We start from the raw sequence: 20,505 nt of genomic DNA on the forward strand, positions 1-20,505 counted from the left end.
TTGCAAAAATCCACGCCTGAAAGAATAGCAAACCCCTGCCAAAGTTGCCTTTTTCTGTAATTACCAAAGCCTATGAAAGAGATTTTCAGAGGAGGACCTCATCAACTCCTACCACTCTCAGCAGCCATCAGAGTTTGAATTGCTTTTCTTAAGAAACAAGTCTGCACATAAACAAGCAACTGTGACCCATGGGTGGGTTAGTTTTGTGCATGTGAATTTTGATGCAGCTGTTCACTACCGGGTTTGGAAGTTGATGCAATGTTGAATAATCTCTACTACTTTATTTTCACAGCCCTTGATAGCCACTTTTCTGGGACACATTATGGTTTCTACATTGTACTTGTGAGATAAGTATGTTATGGGTCTGTCTTTTCCCACCAGGTCTTAGGCAGGCTATGGCATGAAGCCATACATGTGGTGATAACATCATCTTGCATCTCCCTTTCTTCCCACTGTTGCTCTCACCTCTTTCCCAAACGTGGCACAGTGTTATGACCCCCTGTCATCCTCAATACAATTTCTGTGTTTGTGCTTCTCTGAGGAATAGTCAGTCTCTTTTACTCTTCCAGCATATCCCTTTTCCTGTAAAGGAAATGAGAAGGAAGGCCCTGAACACCAAATTGTTATGAACAAGAAAGACACATCAGGATTGTGTTGACTTTAGGAACTTTTGACTAGGACTTTTTGAAACTATTTAGTTGGATCTGCTAAACTCATGTCTAAATCATTCAATTGACAATAATGTGCAAAGATTTAAAAAGATTTTTCTATATCCTTTTGTTCATGAGCACTTTGCCTGCCACTGTGGGTTGTTGAGATGCATTGGTATATTTTGCCATGCATCTGTAAAAATCTTTAATTCTCTGTGTTTAGAAGACTGTCCCCTACAAGTTCCCACACGTTGAAATGTAAAATACCAGAAGAGTTACATAAATAGTTAACTTTGAGACAAGAAAAGTGGGCATGGATCCACAAGCCAAATTTCCCTGGTAAGTTTAGTTACAGATCATATGTCTGCAGTCAAAAAAATAAACAACCAGGAGGCAAAATACCAACTTGGGTCACTACATCCAGAAAACCAGCAAGGCAAATAAAAACATGTGTACTGATCTGGGGCAATGAAAGGCCAACTTTTTTAATGAATAATGTTTTTCATGACCTTGGTAATTAGGCAATTAATAATTCTGATGTAAATGATGTTATTATATTTAGCATCAGTGGTCCGATGTGCACCTCATGAGGCTCAGAAGGCCAAGTGCAAGACCCTTCGTGGCAGCAATCTCCACTTTAAATACAGACTGAATGATGAATTGGTCAAGAGCAGAAAAGGGTTTGGGGATACTGGTGGATGGAAAATTAAATACGAGGTGACAATGTGCACTTGCAGTGCAGAAAGCCAGTTTCATCCTGGGCTGCATAAAGGGAAGTGCGACCTCCAGGTCAAGGGATATGATTCTCTCCCTCCAGTATGCTCTTGTGAGATCCCATCTGGAGTGCTGTGTTCAGGGCTGTGTCCCCAGCAACAGACAGAACCTGAGCTGTGCAAGCAGATTCAGGTCACAAAAATAATTAGCTGGGAGAAACACCTCTCCTATGAAGAAAGACTAGGAATGTGAAGGTTACATATAGGTTCTCAAGGGGAAAGTTGTATTTAACTAAATTTTCTTATATAACAAGGCCGGCCATCTCATCGACTAGTAGGTGTATTTTAATTAGAATTTAGCGAAGCTTTGGATACAGTTTGCACAGTGTCCTTCTGGTAAATTTTTATTTCCAAGTTTTTCTTTGTCTCATTCCAAGTCACTGATTGTTGTTTTCTAAGTAACCACTGGCATTAAATAACACTCCCTAAACTCAAAAAAATATGACTGGCTAGTCCACTTAAAATAACATAGATTCAATTTAAGAAAAAACCCAGAAAATACGAAAAAACCCCAACCCTGTCAAAGCATTTTCAGGATACTGTTTATTTTCAGCAGTTAGTCTCACATATGTTTTCATCACTTCAGTATTTTTTATTTTCTTAAGAATATTTTAAGAAGTGTCTTTAGATTTGCACATATAACATGCATTGCAGATAAACAGAAAGCAACTAGAGGTGTCAATGTTTTTCACTATGCAAGAAAGGCAGAAAAGCAAAAATTTTTAAAAAGAGCCTTTCAGTAAAACATGGACAAGAGGTCTCTTTACAGCTCAAGTGGTGTATGACAAATATACCATTTAGAACATAATGCAGGCCGAAAAGTATGAACACCCCAAATCTGAACAAATTCTAGAAATTGGAGGAGAACCCAGGTTTTGCAGCTAGTCTTTATAAAACAAAAGTGCTGAACAGGGTCGCAAGCTCTCCATTCTCTGAGGAAGTTTGCACCAACATCTAAATCATGAGTGTTAGACCACCTCCACTGAAATTTCTCATGTACAGTCTAGTGCTTGGGTCTTCAGAGAATCACATCTTAAGTTTCTTACAGGAATTAAGGCTTACAAAAACTTTACATCATACAAAGGCCTGACTGATTTAAATATTCTTAATTTAATTTAATCCAGGAACAGATTTATTGAAATATTTATTAATAGCAGAGAGCTCTTCCAGTGAACCTAAACATATGAACAGTATATCATGTGAGTGAGGGCTTCACAGATGTTTTGGTTTGGTAGACTACTTCTCAACAGAGAGATGCATTTATGGAGAGCATATCCATCACTCACCTGTAAGTACAAAGCTGAGTACTGTTCATTCAACTACACACTGGGTTTTCACCCAAAACACCAAAATGTAACATCTCTGTATCAAGTCTAGGAAGGGATTCCATAGGAAAAAAACCAGTAGGAAACTATTTTCCCTAATTTTAGATACTTCAGTGAGGCACTGAAGTCAGAAATCAGGACACACAGCACAATGTGTCTAGCTGGTTTTCTGAAGATCACCAGCAGTCACTACACAGATTATAATGCTGATTTACATTGCATGAAATTTTCAGCTTCTTATACTTCTGACATGCTGACTCAGATTTGAGAAATGCTGCTTGCTGATTCTGCTATTAGAAAGAGTTAGAGCTGTAATCTCTCTCAAAAACCTGGAAAACTTTCTCCATCAAATGAAACCAGAATGGTTTCAAAATTCCCTAACTACAGATTTCACTAATTGCAGAGTAAATAGAATAATAAATTCCTTTTTTAAGATGCTGCTAAGTGGCACAGATTTAAGTAGAAGCACCTACAAACTGAAGAAGCTAAAAACTTCTTCCAGCTATTTGAAATCATATGCTACATCATGGAGGATGTCCTTTACAGCGCAAACCATCTAGAAGTATAAACTGAAGTGGAAAAACCCCAGAAATTCAGATATCCTAAAGGTCTTTGAAGGAAGCAATATTCTACACTAGTATACAGACACAGTTTTAAACAAGGTAATGAGAAACATCCTCCTAAATGATTTAATAGTGCAGGTCACCTCAGAATTTCATGACAGTGACTGTACTCTTCATGAGTGATGTGGTATGCTTCAACAGAATGCGATTTATTTTTGAGGATGTATTCAACAACTTTGATAGCATTTTTGCACAAATATTTTGCTCTTTATTCTGCAGACTGTAAACTAGAAAAGGGCTTATTCTCAAAATTCTAAAACCCCACAGAATTTTAACTGATCATTTTGACCAATATAGGAGCATTTCATAAATGTTTAAAAACCTAATCTGGGTTATTCAGTAGTGCCAGGATAAAGCACCATTGCATTTATATCATTACACTAATGTATGCTACCGTATTTACAGAAATGTATGTTAGCTTCTATCTGTAAAGAACAACTCCCAACCTACATAACTGCACCACTGTAATTTTCACTCAGAAAGTTTAAAGGACCTTTTATCAGTGTTAGATGTGAAAAACTTCAGAATCTCTGGGAATCAAAGCCCCTGAGACAGATAATTCTGTGAATGCAACCTGAATATAAGGGTTACAACCTCTTGCTGGGACTACATTCTAAATTCAGTTGGGAAGCAGAAACAGTAGCCAACATTTTGGTATCAAAACTGTATACAGACAAAACTTAAACCAATATTTTTTTCAAATATGCAGTATTTAAAGTATCCTGTTTTCAGTGCCAGTCAGAAGTGTTATTAACATTTTCTTGTTCTCTTATTTAACTTCAAATTAACATGAATAACATGCATCTATTCCACTGTCTGACAAACAGAAACCACTTGATGTTTGATTTGTAAAGCAATAATATGTGTGATAAAAATTAGAAAATATTGCTCCTTAATGATTTAAATCTAATTTATTTTAGGTCCTTCTGTTTTATGAAAAATGCACACATTATAAAATTGACCAAATTTTAGCCAGTTTAGCTAGTTTACTAAACCTAACCTTCAAAGGTATGTTTTGGTTGCTATTTTATGAAGTAAATCAAATGACAATAAAGCTGAGAGTCATTAGTCATTTATGCAGATCTATTGTTTTCACTCTGCAGAATACAACCGCAATGGACTGAAAAATCAAACAAGTAAATCACATCCAGCTAATTTAGCAGGCCAAGCTAGCGGAAAGCCTATTTCATATTTGTGCTTCACTTGCATTACCAAAAGGCAGTCATCAGGTGAAGAAAGAAAGGGAGATATTTGAAAAGGAGAGGAAAAATATGTTCCAATAAGTGACACAGACCGTATGAAGAATATCAACAATGCTGGGATTAACTGTCTCACATTTGTTTATCTTTTTTATTGTTGTTGTTGTTTGTTTGTTTTATCCTATTGAAGTTGTTTTGTTTTGTTTTGTTTTTAAATCTCGGACACTTTTATACTGAGGGAAATTTGTCAGTAAAATGTTAATGTTGACTTTCTTCTGCTACTAAACCTAAACCCCTCATTTAATGATGGAAAACCTCCACTCTGTTCAGAAGTTTATACATTATTTCCCAGAGGTAAGGGCGATGATCCCAAATTTTGACCCTTTAGCTCAGATTCAGTAACCTTGGGACTCCATAACTAACTCAGAACTCTTCTGTACACTCAAACTATTCTCTGCTTCATGTCTTTTCATAAACAGAAGCAACAGTAACATGAAGGGTTTCTAAGCAGTTTAAAGAATAGACTACATATCAACTATGAGCAAAAATAATTTGCCAATCTCTACGACACACTTATCTTCTGCTACATGCAGCCTAACTTTAAATCCAAATGATGGTGAATTTGGAAGATGATAGGAAAAAGAATCACAATTATCTTCTTGTCAAGCCTAGACAGAGCAAAATGGTATCGTTATTACTGTAGTACTTGTCCATATGTAAAGTACAATTCCAGAAAACAGAATATTTTTAGATCAGGATGGGTGAACAAATGAATAAGAGAATTTATAATTTCTTTTACAATTTGAAAATGTATCCCAGTACAGGAAGTAAATGCACATGAATTTCAGATATCTAATTCTGACTTTTTATTACTCTTTTTGAGTTTGCTTGAATCAATTTAGACACTTATTAAAACCTGGATGGAAGGTATTTGAGTTATTATGAATTGCTATGCTAGATGACAAATGCCAGCAGTGCTGAGCAATCAACAGATGGCAACAAATATGACTTGGGTTCAACTCATTTGCAAGAGGGCAAAGTCCACATTGTCCAGTGCCTCTCTACCTGTGTTTCCATAATCTCTGCATCCAGAACAGCCAATAGCTAATAAAACTTGGTTCCCTATAGAAGCTCAAATGTTGGTAGTTTGTCCCTCAAGAAAAATAGGAGTGATCTATGGTTCTCCTCTATACAGGTTTTCATGAGTAGTGTTGCACGGCAGTTTATTAAAAAAAAAAAAAAAATAAAAAAAAGAGAAAAAAAAAGAAAAAAGAAAAAAAAAGATAGGAAAACTGAAGGGAAAAACACTCTAAAATGATAAAATGATAAAAACACTTATCCCTCCACCTAATATATAATTAGTCTGGGAGGTTTACTTTCAAATGAGTTGAGGCAAAACCCAGTAACATATAAAGGGGGTCTGTCCTTTGTGTAAATAACAACAGTATCAGAAGTTATAAAGTGTTAATTCAAATAAAGAGCATGAAGAGTGTCATCCTTTGAGTTTTGGTACTCTAATTAATAAAACCTTATTTTTCTGGGGTTTATTCTGCCCTTGCAGTGACCCAGCATGGGTCACTCAGCATGAGATACCAAGACATACAATTGACTTGGGCTGACAACCCCTGTCTGCTTGTGTGACTGGCATATGTATTTATATCACTATCATAATGTCCATAGCATAATCAGAACCAGCTGTTCTAATGACATGTATTGTTAAAGAGACACTACCCTGAAATTTTTTGCTATGTAAAACACAAGAATACAGAATTTTCACTAACACTCTCCATTCTTTCATCACACCTGCAAAGGCCTAACTAAAAACATGTCCCCAAAACAAACAACATAAGCACAAACATGACTTTGGTAAATAAAAGCTAGAAAGAAAGCTGTTTTCCTTTATTTAGCTGTATAGATTAATGATGTTTAGGAATGGGCAATTAGTCTTAGCATTTCTTCAAAGCTGATGCACTAGGCTCTCTCTATCCGTGCTCTGAAAGTCACCTCATACAGAACTAAAGATACAAGGCATTATAAACATTCCTCCCAGGATTAGAAATATTTACGATTAATTTGTTCTAATTTGTTATAAATGTGTTGCCAGTTTTCATTTGCCAAAAGAATCTAGTATCTTCCTTCAAGCTGCAGTGAAATTACAAACAACAAATATGAGATAAACTGTAATGACCAAGAAATTGTCCCTCAGAGATGGACATTTTGGTCAAGCCTTGCCAGCTTTGAAGTACTCACGTGAACAACCTTATTTAGAAACCTTTGATGAGTTTCTTTACCCTGTCCCCTCTCTGACTTAGCACCTTAAAATGCTTGCTTTGCAGAAAAATGAATCATTTTAACCCTTTACTTAATTAACAATTGCACATAGACCAGGACAAATGAAAATCTATCAGACATTTGACACAGTGCTAATTCCAGGACAAATGTTACTATTTATGATTTATTGCTACTGGCTGTCAAAAGCCGCAAACCTAATTAACCCCTGCTTCCTACCCCGGAAATCGGATGCTTCTATGTCTGAATGGGTCATAATTTGTGGTTGGTTTCTTAAGGCAGGAAGCATTGTTTGAGTCCTGAAGGGACAATAGTAAGGTAGTGTATGAAACCCAGTTCCATATGATTTATGAGGTTATTCCCTGTTCCACTGATGAAGCTTCAGGGTCGTCCTGAATAGCACAAGAATCAAAGACAGTTCAGAAGAAATGGTTTTTACTCACATATTACAGAAGACCATGACTACTACTACTACTACTACTACTACTTCTACTACTACTACTACTACTACTACTACTACTACCACCATTTGGAACTCCCAAGATTTACCCTCTAGAACCTACAGAGACAGTTCTCCTGAGGGAGGAGAGAAAGTACCTATTGCTCAGATTCCTAAGATCTCCTGATACATCTAGGTTCATGTTTACATTAAAGCAACATATTGAAGGTCACTTATTTTTTAAGTATGGAAAACAATATACTGTGACTAAAATGTGGTTACTGTCCCCAAAACTTTTTTTTTTTTAAATTTTTTTATTTTTTTAATCCATGGGAATGAAATAGCAAAGTACTGATTTTCAACTTATTTCAACAGATGCCTTTGCCTATCTTTTCTTCCAGCAGACTTTTGCACACAGTCAACTCAATAAATGGGGCTACTAGGAGACTGTTCACAGAAAAAGCTAAAATACACATCATCCCATTCCGGTGTTATGGTTCAGCTTTATGCTGTTCCCGGTCTTCACTAAACAACATCACAATTAAACAACAACAGTATTAAAATGTCAGACAGAGGAAATTATTTGGACTGTGTGGCTACTGTTTGCTATATTAAAATCAGTTGTATAAGCACATGAATAAAAATATGAAAGAAACTATGCAGGATGGAAAATCGTATTAGTTTTTTTTTTTTTTCAATCCTGCAATATATAAAGTATCAGAGATGTCAATAAGCCATAAAGTTTGAGTCTGGAGTTTCCCTTCATATCCTTTATCAGAAATCTGTTAATATTTATCACATGCACCATATTTACTGCAGAAAAACTTTTTCCTAAGTGGATAGAAATAATATTTCCTAGAAGTATTTTGCAGGTAAAACTTACATAAAATGCAGAGTGGAAAAGATGTCAAATGAGTTGCTCATTTTCCATTGTAAGCTAGTAACTGGGTAGAAATAAAATCTCAGATGCGCGATTGGGTACCCAGAATTCACCTTTGTACCACGCCATTTTATTTGTGTTTGTTAGGAGGGGCCTTGCTGGTATTGAAGACTTCCTTCCTGAGATATCCTTTGTAGAACTGTTCTTTCTTATATAGCTCAGGATGCCACATTTGATTAATGTGTTGCTTTTAATATTCAGTGTGGCTGAGACTGTGGGCTACTAAAGGTAGTGAATTATCTATATTCTGGTACAGGAATGTATGACAACTCTTACTGCCTTAAATGGTGAAAGTGAAGAGAAGTTTCAGCTTCAGGATCTGGCAGCCTTTCAAGATGTAGAGACCATTTTTTTATCTCCATGGGTTCTTGCTATAACTTAAAGGGTGTTGCATTATAGCATGTTTGCTGCTTGACCAAATTAAAAAAAAAACCAAAACAACCCAAAAAAACCCACCACCATAATTTTTTGACGCCAAGATGAAAATTTCAATATAGGTCAAGACTTCCACTGGTTACTTCTGATGGCATAACAAGTACAAGTAAGTTGCATTTTTCCATCAATAAAATAAAAGAAATTCAGCCACTTACTTGCTGCTCAGGCAGCGTCTCAGTGAATACGAAGCTCCCCCTCCACAGGTGCGTGAGCACTCACTCCATGGGCCCCAGGCATCCCACAGGGAGTCTCGGTCTTCCTCTGAGCGAGCTGTTCTGGAGCTCTGAGGGCAAAGGAAAAAAGATCAGCAAAAAAAATTTAGGCATCATAATTGCATACATCGCATACTGTTGCTAGTTTAACCTCTCTTTTTACTGGATATCATCCTTGTTATTGAAAGCGCTGAATAAATTGAATAAATCTGTTCCTCTCTGGCATGCTTACTGCTTGACTACCAGTTCCTTAGCAGTGAATAGTGTATGAGTTAACTTTCATTTTTTGACTATCCTCCTTTATCTCAGTTTGAGGCTAGTGAAGCGGCTCTAAGAGAGCTGTTTGAATAACAGTGAGACAAAGGATATTTTCTTATTAAGAAATGGAGTATTATAGACATTAGACATTGTGCTCTGAAGTTTTGCTGCTGCATTAGAAGCTATGAAAAGGCGTATTGAAAGGTGCCTTCCAAAATGCTCCTAAGGAAAAGCTGAAACACAAATTGTGAATTAACGTGCTAAAAAGGCATTCAATGTAATCACTTTCATGCACTTACCATAACAAATTTGAGCAATCATTGTTTCTCTGTCTAAAGGTCTATGAATCTTCCTGGACAAAGTTTCCTGAACTGTTTCATCCCTATTCCTTGCTAGCTTGAAAAAGAAAATGCACATTCCCTGAAGAGTAGGAGTTACCAACATCAGGTGCAGACCTAGACAGTGCTATTGTTAATGCCAGTGGCTGTGCCCAAACAACTTCTTAGAGGAGCAGCACTGAAGGATTCAGAAATGCTCAGCTCTTTGAGGATTAGGTCATAAACATGCAGCAGTACCTGCCTCAAATAAAGCAGTCATACCTGTATTCAGCATTTCATTTTCATTCATGCAAATGCACTGCAGAAGCATAGATTCATAAGGACAAAAATGATTTAACCATCTAGATAGATATCGTCCCTAGTGGGAAATGTGGTTTTGCTGGAAAAAACTGACTAACCTTGCAAAGTTGCACCAAAAATGCCTTTATTTGTCTATCCATCAGATAGACAATGTTCTCCTTCAAAAGTTGACTCATGCTGTGGGCCAGCACCTGGTGAATAGCAGTTCTAAGTGCCCTTGAAACTAATGAGAAGGCAAAACATCAACATGAGGGAAACTTTAAGGTACACCTTAAACAGAGAAGCACCAACAGGCATCACTGCTGGCCCAGGTTACAACAGTCAGCTTTAGCTTTCATAGCATCATAGAAGATACTGAGTTGAAAGGTACCCATCAGAATCATCAAGTCCAACTCTTGGCTCTGCACAGGACACCCCAAGTGTCACACCCTGTGCCTGCCTCAGAGCACTGTCCAAACACTTCTTGCACTCTGTCAGGCTGGTGCTGTGACCACTGTCACTAGGAAGCCTGTTAAAGTGTTTAACTATCCTCTTTGTAAAAACCTCTTCCTGATATCCAGCCTAAACCTCCTCCTGGCACAACTTCAGGCTATTCCCTCAGGTCCTGTCACTGGTCACAGAGAAGAGATCAGTGCCTGCCCCTCCTCTTCCCCTCATGAGGAAGTTGTTACTGCAATGAGGCCTGTCCTCAGTCTCCTCCAGGCTGAACAGACCAAGTGACCTCAGCTGCTCCTCATATGAATTCTTTTCAAGGTCTTTCACTGTCTTTGTTGTCCTCTTTTGGAACTCTCTAATAGTTTAATGTCTTTCTCATGTTATGGCAACCAAAACCTGCCCTCAGGACTTGAGGTGAGACCACTCCAGCTCAGACCAGAACAGGACAATCCCCTCCCTTGCCTGGCTGGCAATGCTGTGCCAGCAACCAGGACCTCCTGGTTGTTGGCAACACTAAGGGATAATTTGAGACACAGAGATAACTCAACACTGAAATAATTTTACCTTCCGTGAAGCTGAGTAGTAGTAATGAAATATGGTGAAATACACCAGCCTTGAATATTGTTATTCATAAATTAAAAAGAAAAGTAATTCAGTCTGTGAGAGATAATACAGGGCCTGTCTAATGTGTGTGTAACAACTATTTGACACCCTCATTTTATTTTACCTTTATTAAAACAGAACACCCCCCTCCCCGCCCCCCCAGCAATTGCAAGGGTAAATGTAAAAATTGAAGTTTCATAAGTGATCAGATTCTGATTATGACTACATGTGACTCAGTCTTCAGATTTACATTTGAGATAAGAGAAGACATGACAACTTATTGAGGTTATTTAACCTGACTGCTTTTTGAAGAGTAACTTTTATAAAATGAAAATGAATATTTGCAATTTTATTCTCTTAAAATTAAAATACATGTTTGTGCTTCCAGTTTATAGGAAAACAAATATCTTCAAACTGCAGATGGGTGCATGACCTGATCATTCACCCCTGGTGGAAAGCCCAAAGACATAATTTAAAAGGGTCACAATGTTAACTCACATGAACCAAGTACTCATACCCCACTACAAACTATAAACATCAACACAACTAGACATTCTATAGGTCCAAGTTTCTCTGACATATATTATAATCCCACCCAAAGGAGATCTGTGAACCTATTACTTACATTCCAAAATTTGCTTTAAGACCTATATATTCCCAAAAAACATGTGATTTCAACCTGGAACAGGCTCCAAGTTTTCTTTTAACAAGTGGAATAAACATAATTCATTTCAGTGCTGGCCATGTTTAAGAAAGTAGAGTGTTTTCCTTCCTGTGAGCTACATGGTTAAGACTGAACTTGAAATTCTAGTAAAATCCAAAAAGCCATTTCAAATCAGAAGACAACTATCCATTACAGATTTATTCCACCTTCAAAGGATATATATATACAATTACTAGCTAAGAATTAATTGTCTAGTATAGATTTTTCAAAAGTAGCTTATACTGGTAGTTAATAATTTCTACCCACTTTTGACAAAATGAACTAAACTCAAAATATTACATTAAAGTAGCAGTCAAGAGTTCTGCAGTGCAAGAACTCCTACAATACTTCTTTAAAGCCCTGAAGTTCCTGTCATAAGGAGTAAAGAGAAGGAACAAAAATGGGGGAAAAAGTAGAGGGGAGTATATGCCCTTAAAGCTGAAACGAGTAAAGCTGGCACCAGTTAAATCTTTCATTAAGTAACAGTTCCATCACAGAAAAAGTCTTTTACCTCAGGCAGAGGTATTCCAGGTTAGTGGTTCTCAAAATGCCAGTGTATGTCAAAGTAGCAAAATGTAGTCATCAAGGCTCATTATGCCCTGTTGCTGGTACCAGAAGAATTTTGTTATACCTTCTGTCCATTCTGGTGGATGTCAGCCTGAACTTCCCAGGAAAAACCCATTGCTTTGTCCAGACAAAACTCAGAATGCCCTAACATCAAAAGTATCAAGTCTGAAATGCCACCCTTAAGAAATTTGCTTTTTGATGGCCTATGTAAACAAATAAATCTGCTAGCACTAATCAAAACCAGGTCTTTCTTAATATCTTACCACCTTAATATATACACCTTAGTCTGATGGTTATACTACATCTACCACCCCATACCTCAGCTCCTGTGGGAATGGGAAGGAGGACTCCCAAGGAGTTATCTAATGAAAAACAAGAAGAAACCCTTGTGCTATTGGACCAGAAAGAAAAAGGATCATGTGTAAAAAAAAAAAAATCACTGTCAGTAGATAGGGTACTCAGGTGAGGATGTTTACAGAAGTTAAAAAAAAAAAAAAAGAAAAAAAAAAAAAAAGAAGAAGCTTTAAACTACAAGTCAAACAAAGCACTTTTCATAATATGAACAAAAGTAATCTGACATAATCAAATAAGACCAATAGAGCTAGGTATCCAACCTGATACTTCAAGAAATCTAGCTTCAGTGTTTAATAGTAATATCTGAATTTACTAAAAACCTCTCATGCATTCATGTTATATTCAGTGGTGTTTCCTACCCTTTAAGCTTACAGTACACAGAAATCAATTACACTATCTGGAGTACAAGTGTCACACATCCTTAAATCACAACAGCAATCTGGACATCTAGGAGCTGCATCCCTGATAAGAACCAGGTTTCTTTTAAAAGCATATGCATACACATGTGTGTAGAGGCATAGAGGGAGAAAAAAAAATGAAGAGCAGCAATATCTTTGTTCATGTCCTGAAGTCCATAAAAGAAGTTCAACCTTAAGAAAATAAATCTTAGTTGCATATTGGAATTGAATTTAAGATTTTGTTTGGAACAGAATCCAACTGTTTGCCAGCATCACACAGAAGAGTGTGTGTATAAATGCAGATCATGTGGTATAATTGCTCCTCTGGCTCTGAGGCATCCAGTCTTCCTCCTCATTCAGTAAAACACTGCTGAAGTCCTTTATTCAAGCACCCAGTGTGTTTCCCAGATTAAACAGCTATACAGATAGTGAAAAATGTAGTTAAACTCATGTTGGACTACAGCATTGATACAGAATTTAGGCCAGTTATTTCCCAGATAATATGAACCACAGAGTTTGGTTAATAAATTTATATCATCTGGTTCTTATCATATCCCTGCTGTTTCAGGGTGTGATTAAGTGTCAGTGACAATATGCAAGGCTCCTCTGAGGCCACTGCCTAAACTTGCCTTTAGCTACTGTAAAAATTATGTTATGGACAGAAAACTAGTTTTTTTCTTCTATAGTGGTCTTTCTGCCCAGACTTTCAGAGAAGTTTAAATGCATCCCTATATGAATTCTTGCCAAGCCACACATTCTTCTTTGAGTAGTCCTTGAGCACCCTTTGATGTTAGTTTGCCACTGAGAGTAAATATATACTTCACACAGTACTGAAATGCTGTCCACAGTGAACCAGGAAGAAACTGCTATCAGCACTCCCCTAGGTGTGTAATGGCAGGGGACAAGGCCAGTGACCTCAACTCTTTATAAAAACTGTGTATTTCAAAGCCTCAACCAATGGAAATATATGGTTTATAGGATTTCATTTGCACAATGTTATGTATCTTTATTTCATTCCATCCAAGTTAACAGTTGGATTAAAGCCCATGTGGGAAACTGTTTGGAAATCTCTGGATTTTGAAAAAAGGCAGGGCAGAACAAATTCATAGCCAGTTGAATCAATATTGGCAATTGCCATTAAAAAAAAAAAGTTAACTTGTAAGACATTTCTGACTAACTGTTGAAACTTCTCAAGGTGAATATCTTGAAAACTTCGTATGTAAAATTTTTTGACATATCAAGATTGCAATGCACAAAAAGAAAATGTTTAATCTGTCTAGGCAAAGAGTTGCACAGCATTTTAAATGGTACTGTATGACCAAAGTGCATCTACTGTTCCAGAATAACTGTACCATACTGAAGAAAGGGCTTACGAAAGTAAGTCTTATTCTTCTGAGGAGCATGATTCCCTGGAAGTACTAGAATTTCTCATAACAACAGTTCTTCAGTTCCAAGCAGGTATCCTTCCATTTCATGCACCTCATGAAACCAGAGGTCCCCAAGTCACCCTTAGCAACCAATCATTTCATCCCATTTTCTTTCCCCAAAGTTCAGATTCAGGGTCAGGACAGATGAACACTGTTTAGGTGATATGGTAAATAGCTTGTCTTCCCATTGTCTTGTCTGTATCCCATGTAAAAGCAAAAAAAGGATTTCTGTCTCAGATCTGCCACCCAGACAGCCTCCAGAAGGACAACACAAACCAGAAAATCCTGCCTACCTGACATGCTTACCAAAATAATGGAAGTTAAAAGATGAAAAGAGAAAATGCCCTTGTACCCAATCTGCCTGAGTTGTTTACTGCACCTGAGATACTGAGAGACTACAAGTATCATTGCTGCCGTGAACAACTGCATGCTGTTCCATATGGCCAGATTAAAAGCATGCCTACAGAACTCTTCAAAACACTTCTACAACACTGCAAACAACCTGGAAAGAAAAGTAGATGCAATGAGCATCAGACATCTTGAGATGAAAGTGGCTATTACTTGAACACTGCATCCCCAGTTCCCTAGAGGAGAGAGGCTTCCTTCTACTGAGGATGCAACTGTGAGCTGAACAGTACCATCCCACTTGCCCCAGGCTTTACAGTCTTGGAAATTAACTTATGAATTTTTGCCTCCTTTTCACTTGCAGGTCAAAGCAAAAGGCTTCTGAGGGAATCAAGAGAGTATTTCCTATGGAAAACCCCTGGCACAGGAACCCTAGATCTGAGTGCCTCCAAACATCAGGGAAGCCACTGGCACAGGAGCACAGGCATGTGAGCATGTATTCTGAACTTTGGGTAATTATGCGCAGATTTTGCTAGTGCAGATAAATGGCCCAGGATTTATTATTTCAGTCTGTTAAAAACAAAAAAACAAAACCCCCCATATCTCCCTCTGGATATTTTAAAATTTATTCTTTCTTCTTGCCTCAAATCAGCCATCACTTAAAAAGAACAGGGAAAAACACCTTGATGAACATTGAAGACGAAATCTCACCAAGATACTCTTACAGTTTCCCAGTACTTATTCTGCTCCTGTGAGCAAAGGAAAAGAGCAATAGGTAGACTTTTCCTTACCCTAATGGAAAACACCTGATATATATATATACAGCAAGTTCAGGGACATCAGTAAAAATTTACTGTGTTAGTCCTTTTCAGTGCTATGTTTCTTTTTGTCTTCTCTTATTCTTAGCAGCAAGACATTCTCATTATTAAGGGGACAGAAAAAGAAAAATTATGGTATGTTTTCCTTTTGCACAGGAAAGCAAAGGTTTATTGAGAGGCAAAACCTCACATCTCTTCCTAACCATGACTTGATATGGCTATTGCACGAGTAATAGGATGAAGTGTCACACTCAACTCCTGAAAACACTGTGTCTCTAGTCTCAGTGTTTTACATAGTTGCACCCTCTTACATCAGTATCTCCACACATCAGTTCATCTCAGAAGAATAGGAATATTGCTGTCCTCATAGTCCTGAGGGGTTCCTAATGCCCTGAAGCAAACCATATAGCTGTGATCTGTATATGGGAGGACACAGCTTCCAGTGTGCAACAACACAGGGAGGAATCGAATAACAGCCATGTCAGGACATTAAAAGCTAAACAGCCATTCCAAAACCTGGACTGGATGTTGTATCCCAGGAGTAATGTGCCAAATGTGAGCTCATTTCTTCTCATAGAAGGGCAGCAGCCAGCTGGAGGGCTGGGGAAGGGGGTTGCTGGCAGAGGAGGGAGCTGACACCGTATCACTTCAATGCGTGCACACTGAGTTCTGTGTAACTTTTTATAAGAGTGCCTTACAAACCTCAGATCAGTCCTATCTCTCACCCTTCTAACCCGTATGAAAAAACTCTCCAGGAGAGTAATGTGAATGCAGGAGTTTTCTTTCTTGCTCTCACAGACTGAAGCTACAATATTTTGTGTCATTTAAATCCTGCCTTGCTGATGTAAACACCTGGCATGGGTGATCCGATACAGAGCAAGTCCAAGCTGGCTCAGCCTCAGACTTGTCGCCTTATTGACTCAGGGTTTTTAAGGCAAGGACTGGTTCAGATGCAGGATAGGTGAAATCACTTTTCAGAATTCAGAATCCACCCAACAGCACGGGTTCAAAAGTGCATCTTGCACTCTAGGACTTCGGGTTTATCTTCCATGTAGTGAGAACTGTGGGCAGGGAAAAAGCCCACAAGGCACACAGAAAGGAGATGAGAGAAAAGTAAAATTGTAACCTGAGATGTGGCCTGTTGCATGCCAAGTGTTTTCGAAGTGGTGGGAAATGAAAGTATGTGCTGGCTATGTTGTGTTCATCAGCTTTAAGAAAAAATGGCCAATTTGTGCCTGACACTGAAAGCTCCACAATTCCAAGGAGGAATATATTTGCATTGAAGAAATTTATACTGGCCATTTTAATTTTCACTAAACGGACCCTAATCTTCATATACTCACCCTCGTAACCCAACTCTCTGTAGAGATCACAATGTTCCACAATGAGTCCCCTCATAAAACACCATGTCATCTGGGTTTAGAAACCCTGGTCTGAAAGTCTGAGCTAGAAGACATGGTTGCATCAGCATGAATTTTGATCAGCATAGATTTTACTCAGACCTAGAACAGCCCAGCCTCCCCTGGAGCAGATCACAGCACTAAGGCAAGGTGACATAAGTTGCAACAGGCAGATAACACTCTGGTCAGGAGGCATTTCAGACAAGGTAAGAGAACTTTCCAGACTTGTGCAATTTCAGACTACATTCACAATTATGACCTTTTTTCAAAACCAATGAAGCCTCCTGTTCTGCTGATGGTTTGCCATCTCCCTCAGTTACCTCATGGAGATGTGTGTGTGCTTATTTTAACAACGAGGGGCATAAAGAGTTGAAACATTAAGCCTTGGTGGAGGTATGAAAACTAAACTGGAAATATTTATGTAAAAAGTAGAGAGGGAGAGAGGCAGGAAGGCATGCAGGCAGAAGGAAGGAAGAAAGGCAGGCATAAAGACAGGAAGGAAGGCAGGAAGGAAGGACCAGGTTTTTGGGTTTTTCTCCCATGAATTTACATTGAACTGCCGACATGGAAGTGGCTAAACACTGTCAGGAAATAAGCTGCTGCAGCTCCTCTCAGGGTGCCCCCTCTAATTGCCTGTGATGAAAATATTTTTTCCATTGCAGCACCAAATAGCAGAAATAACACACCCACATTTTGAACCAGTTTGCTACAAAGAAAAGATATGCCTTTCCCTCTACATTTCTCTCAGTCTTAAGCTCTAGTAAGCTGAAAGAGATAAGACACTCCCTCTTGACCTGGTGCTTACTGATGGGTGGATGAGCCATTGGAGGATGACAAGACTGCTAAAGTTTGGAGCAGTAGAATTTTAAAATTAAAGCCATAGCAACTCAAGGTTTTTGTTTCACATATTTCTGTTACAACACTTCCCTCTCCCCTTCAGCTAATTCAGATCTTTCATTTTTAAAACATGTCTGGACCTTTAAGAGACATCTTGGACATACCACGAGAACTTGAAAATCCTATGTCTTTTAAAAAGTTACAGGAAGTATGAAAATCTTATAGAATGTTTTCCTTTTGCTGTAGTTTGTTTTCCTGTCCAAAAGACATTTATAATAAGACAGCCTTGGGCTTATTAAGGGCCATTTTGTTTGCCCTGGGCAACTCATGCTTTTAACAGTTCAGACTGAAAGAAATACAGGATTTCAATAAACCAGTAAGTAAGTAAATAAATAAATAATTCACCCATCTGATGCCAGGATCTAAACAGTAGGAGACCGTATTACTTCCGCTATTTCATTTCATATCTGGCTCTGTTGATATGGTGCAGAACGTGAATAACACACTAGCAAACTTCAAAGAGGGGCTGAGATTATATCCAACAAAACTAGAAGGGGAAATTTGACACCCACACAGTATATTCATATGAAAAAAAATTAATATATTTATTTTTTGTGACAGTTTGAATTTATTATAAGTTGCATATCATTTTCTGTCTCATTTCTTGAGCACTCTAGGAATTTATTTCAGGATGTCTTACATTATCACACAACCCTTCCCTCTATTCTGACACCCTCTCTGCTGGACATACTCTGTGAGAAGTCCCTGAAAAGCAGAAATTTTAAAGGTTGAAGCTTTGGAAGAGATTTCATAAAGGCAGTGAAGACTAAAGTGGAAACATTGGGAAAATTAATGTACAGTAGAATCTATTAACATATCACTTCTTTCTCTGCATAGCTAGAAAGACTGTCCCTGTAAGCAGTGACCAAAAAGTCTACAGGTGGCAAAACTACCAAGACTTCTACATGTGCTGGCTTTGTAAGAAAATCAAATCTCACAAATACACACACTGCTTTCCCTCCCTTTCCAATCTGACCCAAATGTAGCTACTTTTATAAGAAGTTTGGGAAAGTTCAATTACTACAGAAAAAAAAGGTGGTCATACATGGAATGAAATTTTAGACAGGGTACTTAAAAGGTACTCAGACATATGATGAAATGATTTGCATTCCCTGAGGTAGAAGGACATCTAAGTGATCAGATTTTACCAAGCCTTGACTATTATTGATCTGTGTTCAACACTATGCAGGGTTAACGACCTAAGAGAAGGTCTTCTCACTCCATGAAATGTATATCCTCTTGCTTACTTCCCCCATTTTGCCTAAACATTTGTCTAAGAGTTAGAACATGTCATAGCACCTTGAGCATGCAAAACTTGTCAACCATTTTTTAAGACAAGCCTGCTGTCCATCTGGTGATGCAAAAAGATGGAGAAGCCAACAGTAAAAACTAGCCATTCTTGTAGCTCTTCCTTACTACAAGATTTAGAAAGAAGTTGTGGTTCACACCCAAGTATGATATTCTGATGAAACAAGCACTTCATGCCAATTTTTGGATTAGTTGTTGTCCACCTGATGACAAGACTTATTTTAGAACTGCCATTGGCTTGGACTGAGACAAATAATTTATTTTTCTCTTTCCTGCTCCCCATCAAGATATTCTAGCATCTGGTGGTTGGTATGTTTTCACTTTTTTTTTTCTTAATACCTTGAACTTTATAATTGTTTCCATAAGGATGATCCTACCATTCTTTTCCTTCCTCAGACTGCAATTTCCCATTTTTCCCCTATGTAATTGTTTCCCATACAATTCTGAGTTTTCTTACAAGGTTGAGAAAATATCTAAAGAAAAGCAATAGAAGCAACACTGCTGTCTGCAGATTTGACACAGAATACAACAATTCTGTCAATACAACAGAAACCATGAGGTTGTATTGACACCTAATGACCCAGTTATAAGGTATAAGGTTTTATTTGCTTCAGTAAAATTTATTCATGCATAGATTGATAGCTCTCTTCTGAAAAATTATTTGTCTGGTCTTGTGGCCTCAGACTTTACATTGACTCATAAACCTTCTGAGCATTGAAGGTTGTCCAGCTGACAGATCTATGACTACAGGTGACCACATTCCAATCTTCAGATTCTCCACAGGGTTCTATGTCATACCTTTTTTTTAATTATTCTTTTGCAGCCCTGTGAGTCTAGCAAAGTCATGAAAAAACCACTTTTAACTTTAGTGACACTGGTGAAGCTCAACAGTCTATATTAAATGCTGACTTCTTTTCATTAAAATCCAAACCCAAAAAACTTTCTTCACACAACCTTAGTTAAGCTCATGCAAGCTTCTGCACTTGGTAGAAAAAGAAATAAATTTATACTTCAAGAATCTGAAGGAAGAAGTTAGTAAAATATGTCCAAATACAGAATTCTAGAGTAATGTAGGAAGAAATTATAATCATACATACTTAGTAGCATCTAGTCCTTCCTATGAGAAATGGTTTTGTTTTATAGACATGAGATATCTGAAGTACAGCAGCAAGGGTCACAAACCACAATGGTGAGATATTTTTACTTTGTAACATGAATAAACCTCAGCTTTGTATAACTGAGCTCTGCATTTCAATTCATCCTCACCCAACCACTGTGAGCAAATGGTAGACTGTATGTATACATGATCCTGCATGAAAATATATTTGTGTTCTTTGGATCTGATATTGGAAAAACCCCCTTTAATATATGTACAATTGTAGAGACAGATGAGCAGACACAGCAGTCGGTAGACCTATCTACACATGAAAGGAAAAACCATTAAGCTTTATACATTCAGATGTAAACAA

General features: G+C 37.7%; 1 protein-coding gene across 1 annotated transcript in view; it reads right to left on the reverse strand.

Annotated features, from left to right (window-relative positions):
- The window catches only part of ADAMTSL1 (ADAMTS like 1), a 344,714-nt gene that overhangs the window by 159,822 nt on the left and 164,387 nt on the right, over window positions 1–20,505 (reverse strand). The window contains exon 3 of the mRNA XM_066182248.1: window positions 8,829–8,956. Within this exon, the coding sequence (XP_066038345.1) occupies window positions 8,829–8,956 (128 nt within the window). The remainder of the gene's footprint in view (window positions 1–8,828; window positions 8,957–20,505) is intronic.

This window comes from Chamaea fasciata, unplaced genomic scaffold (genome assembly GCF_029207755.1).
Source record: "Chamaea fasciata isolate MVZ Bird 193981 ecotype frontalis unplaced genomic scaffold, bChaFas1.0.hap1 SCAF_4, whole genome shotgun sequence".
In the NCBI taxonomy this organism is placed as follows: Eukaryota; Metazoa; Chordata; class Aves; order Passeriformes; family Sylviidae; genus Chamaea; species Chamaea fasciata.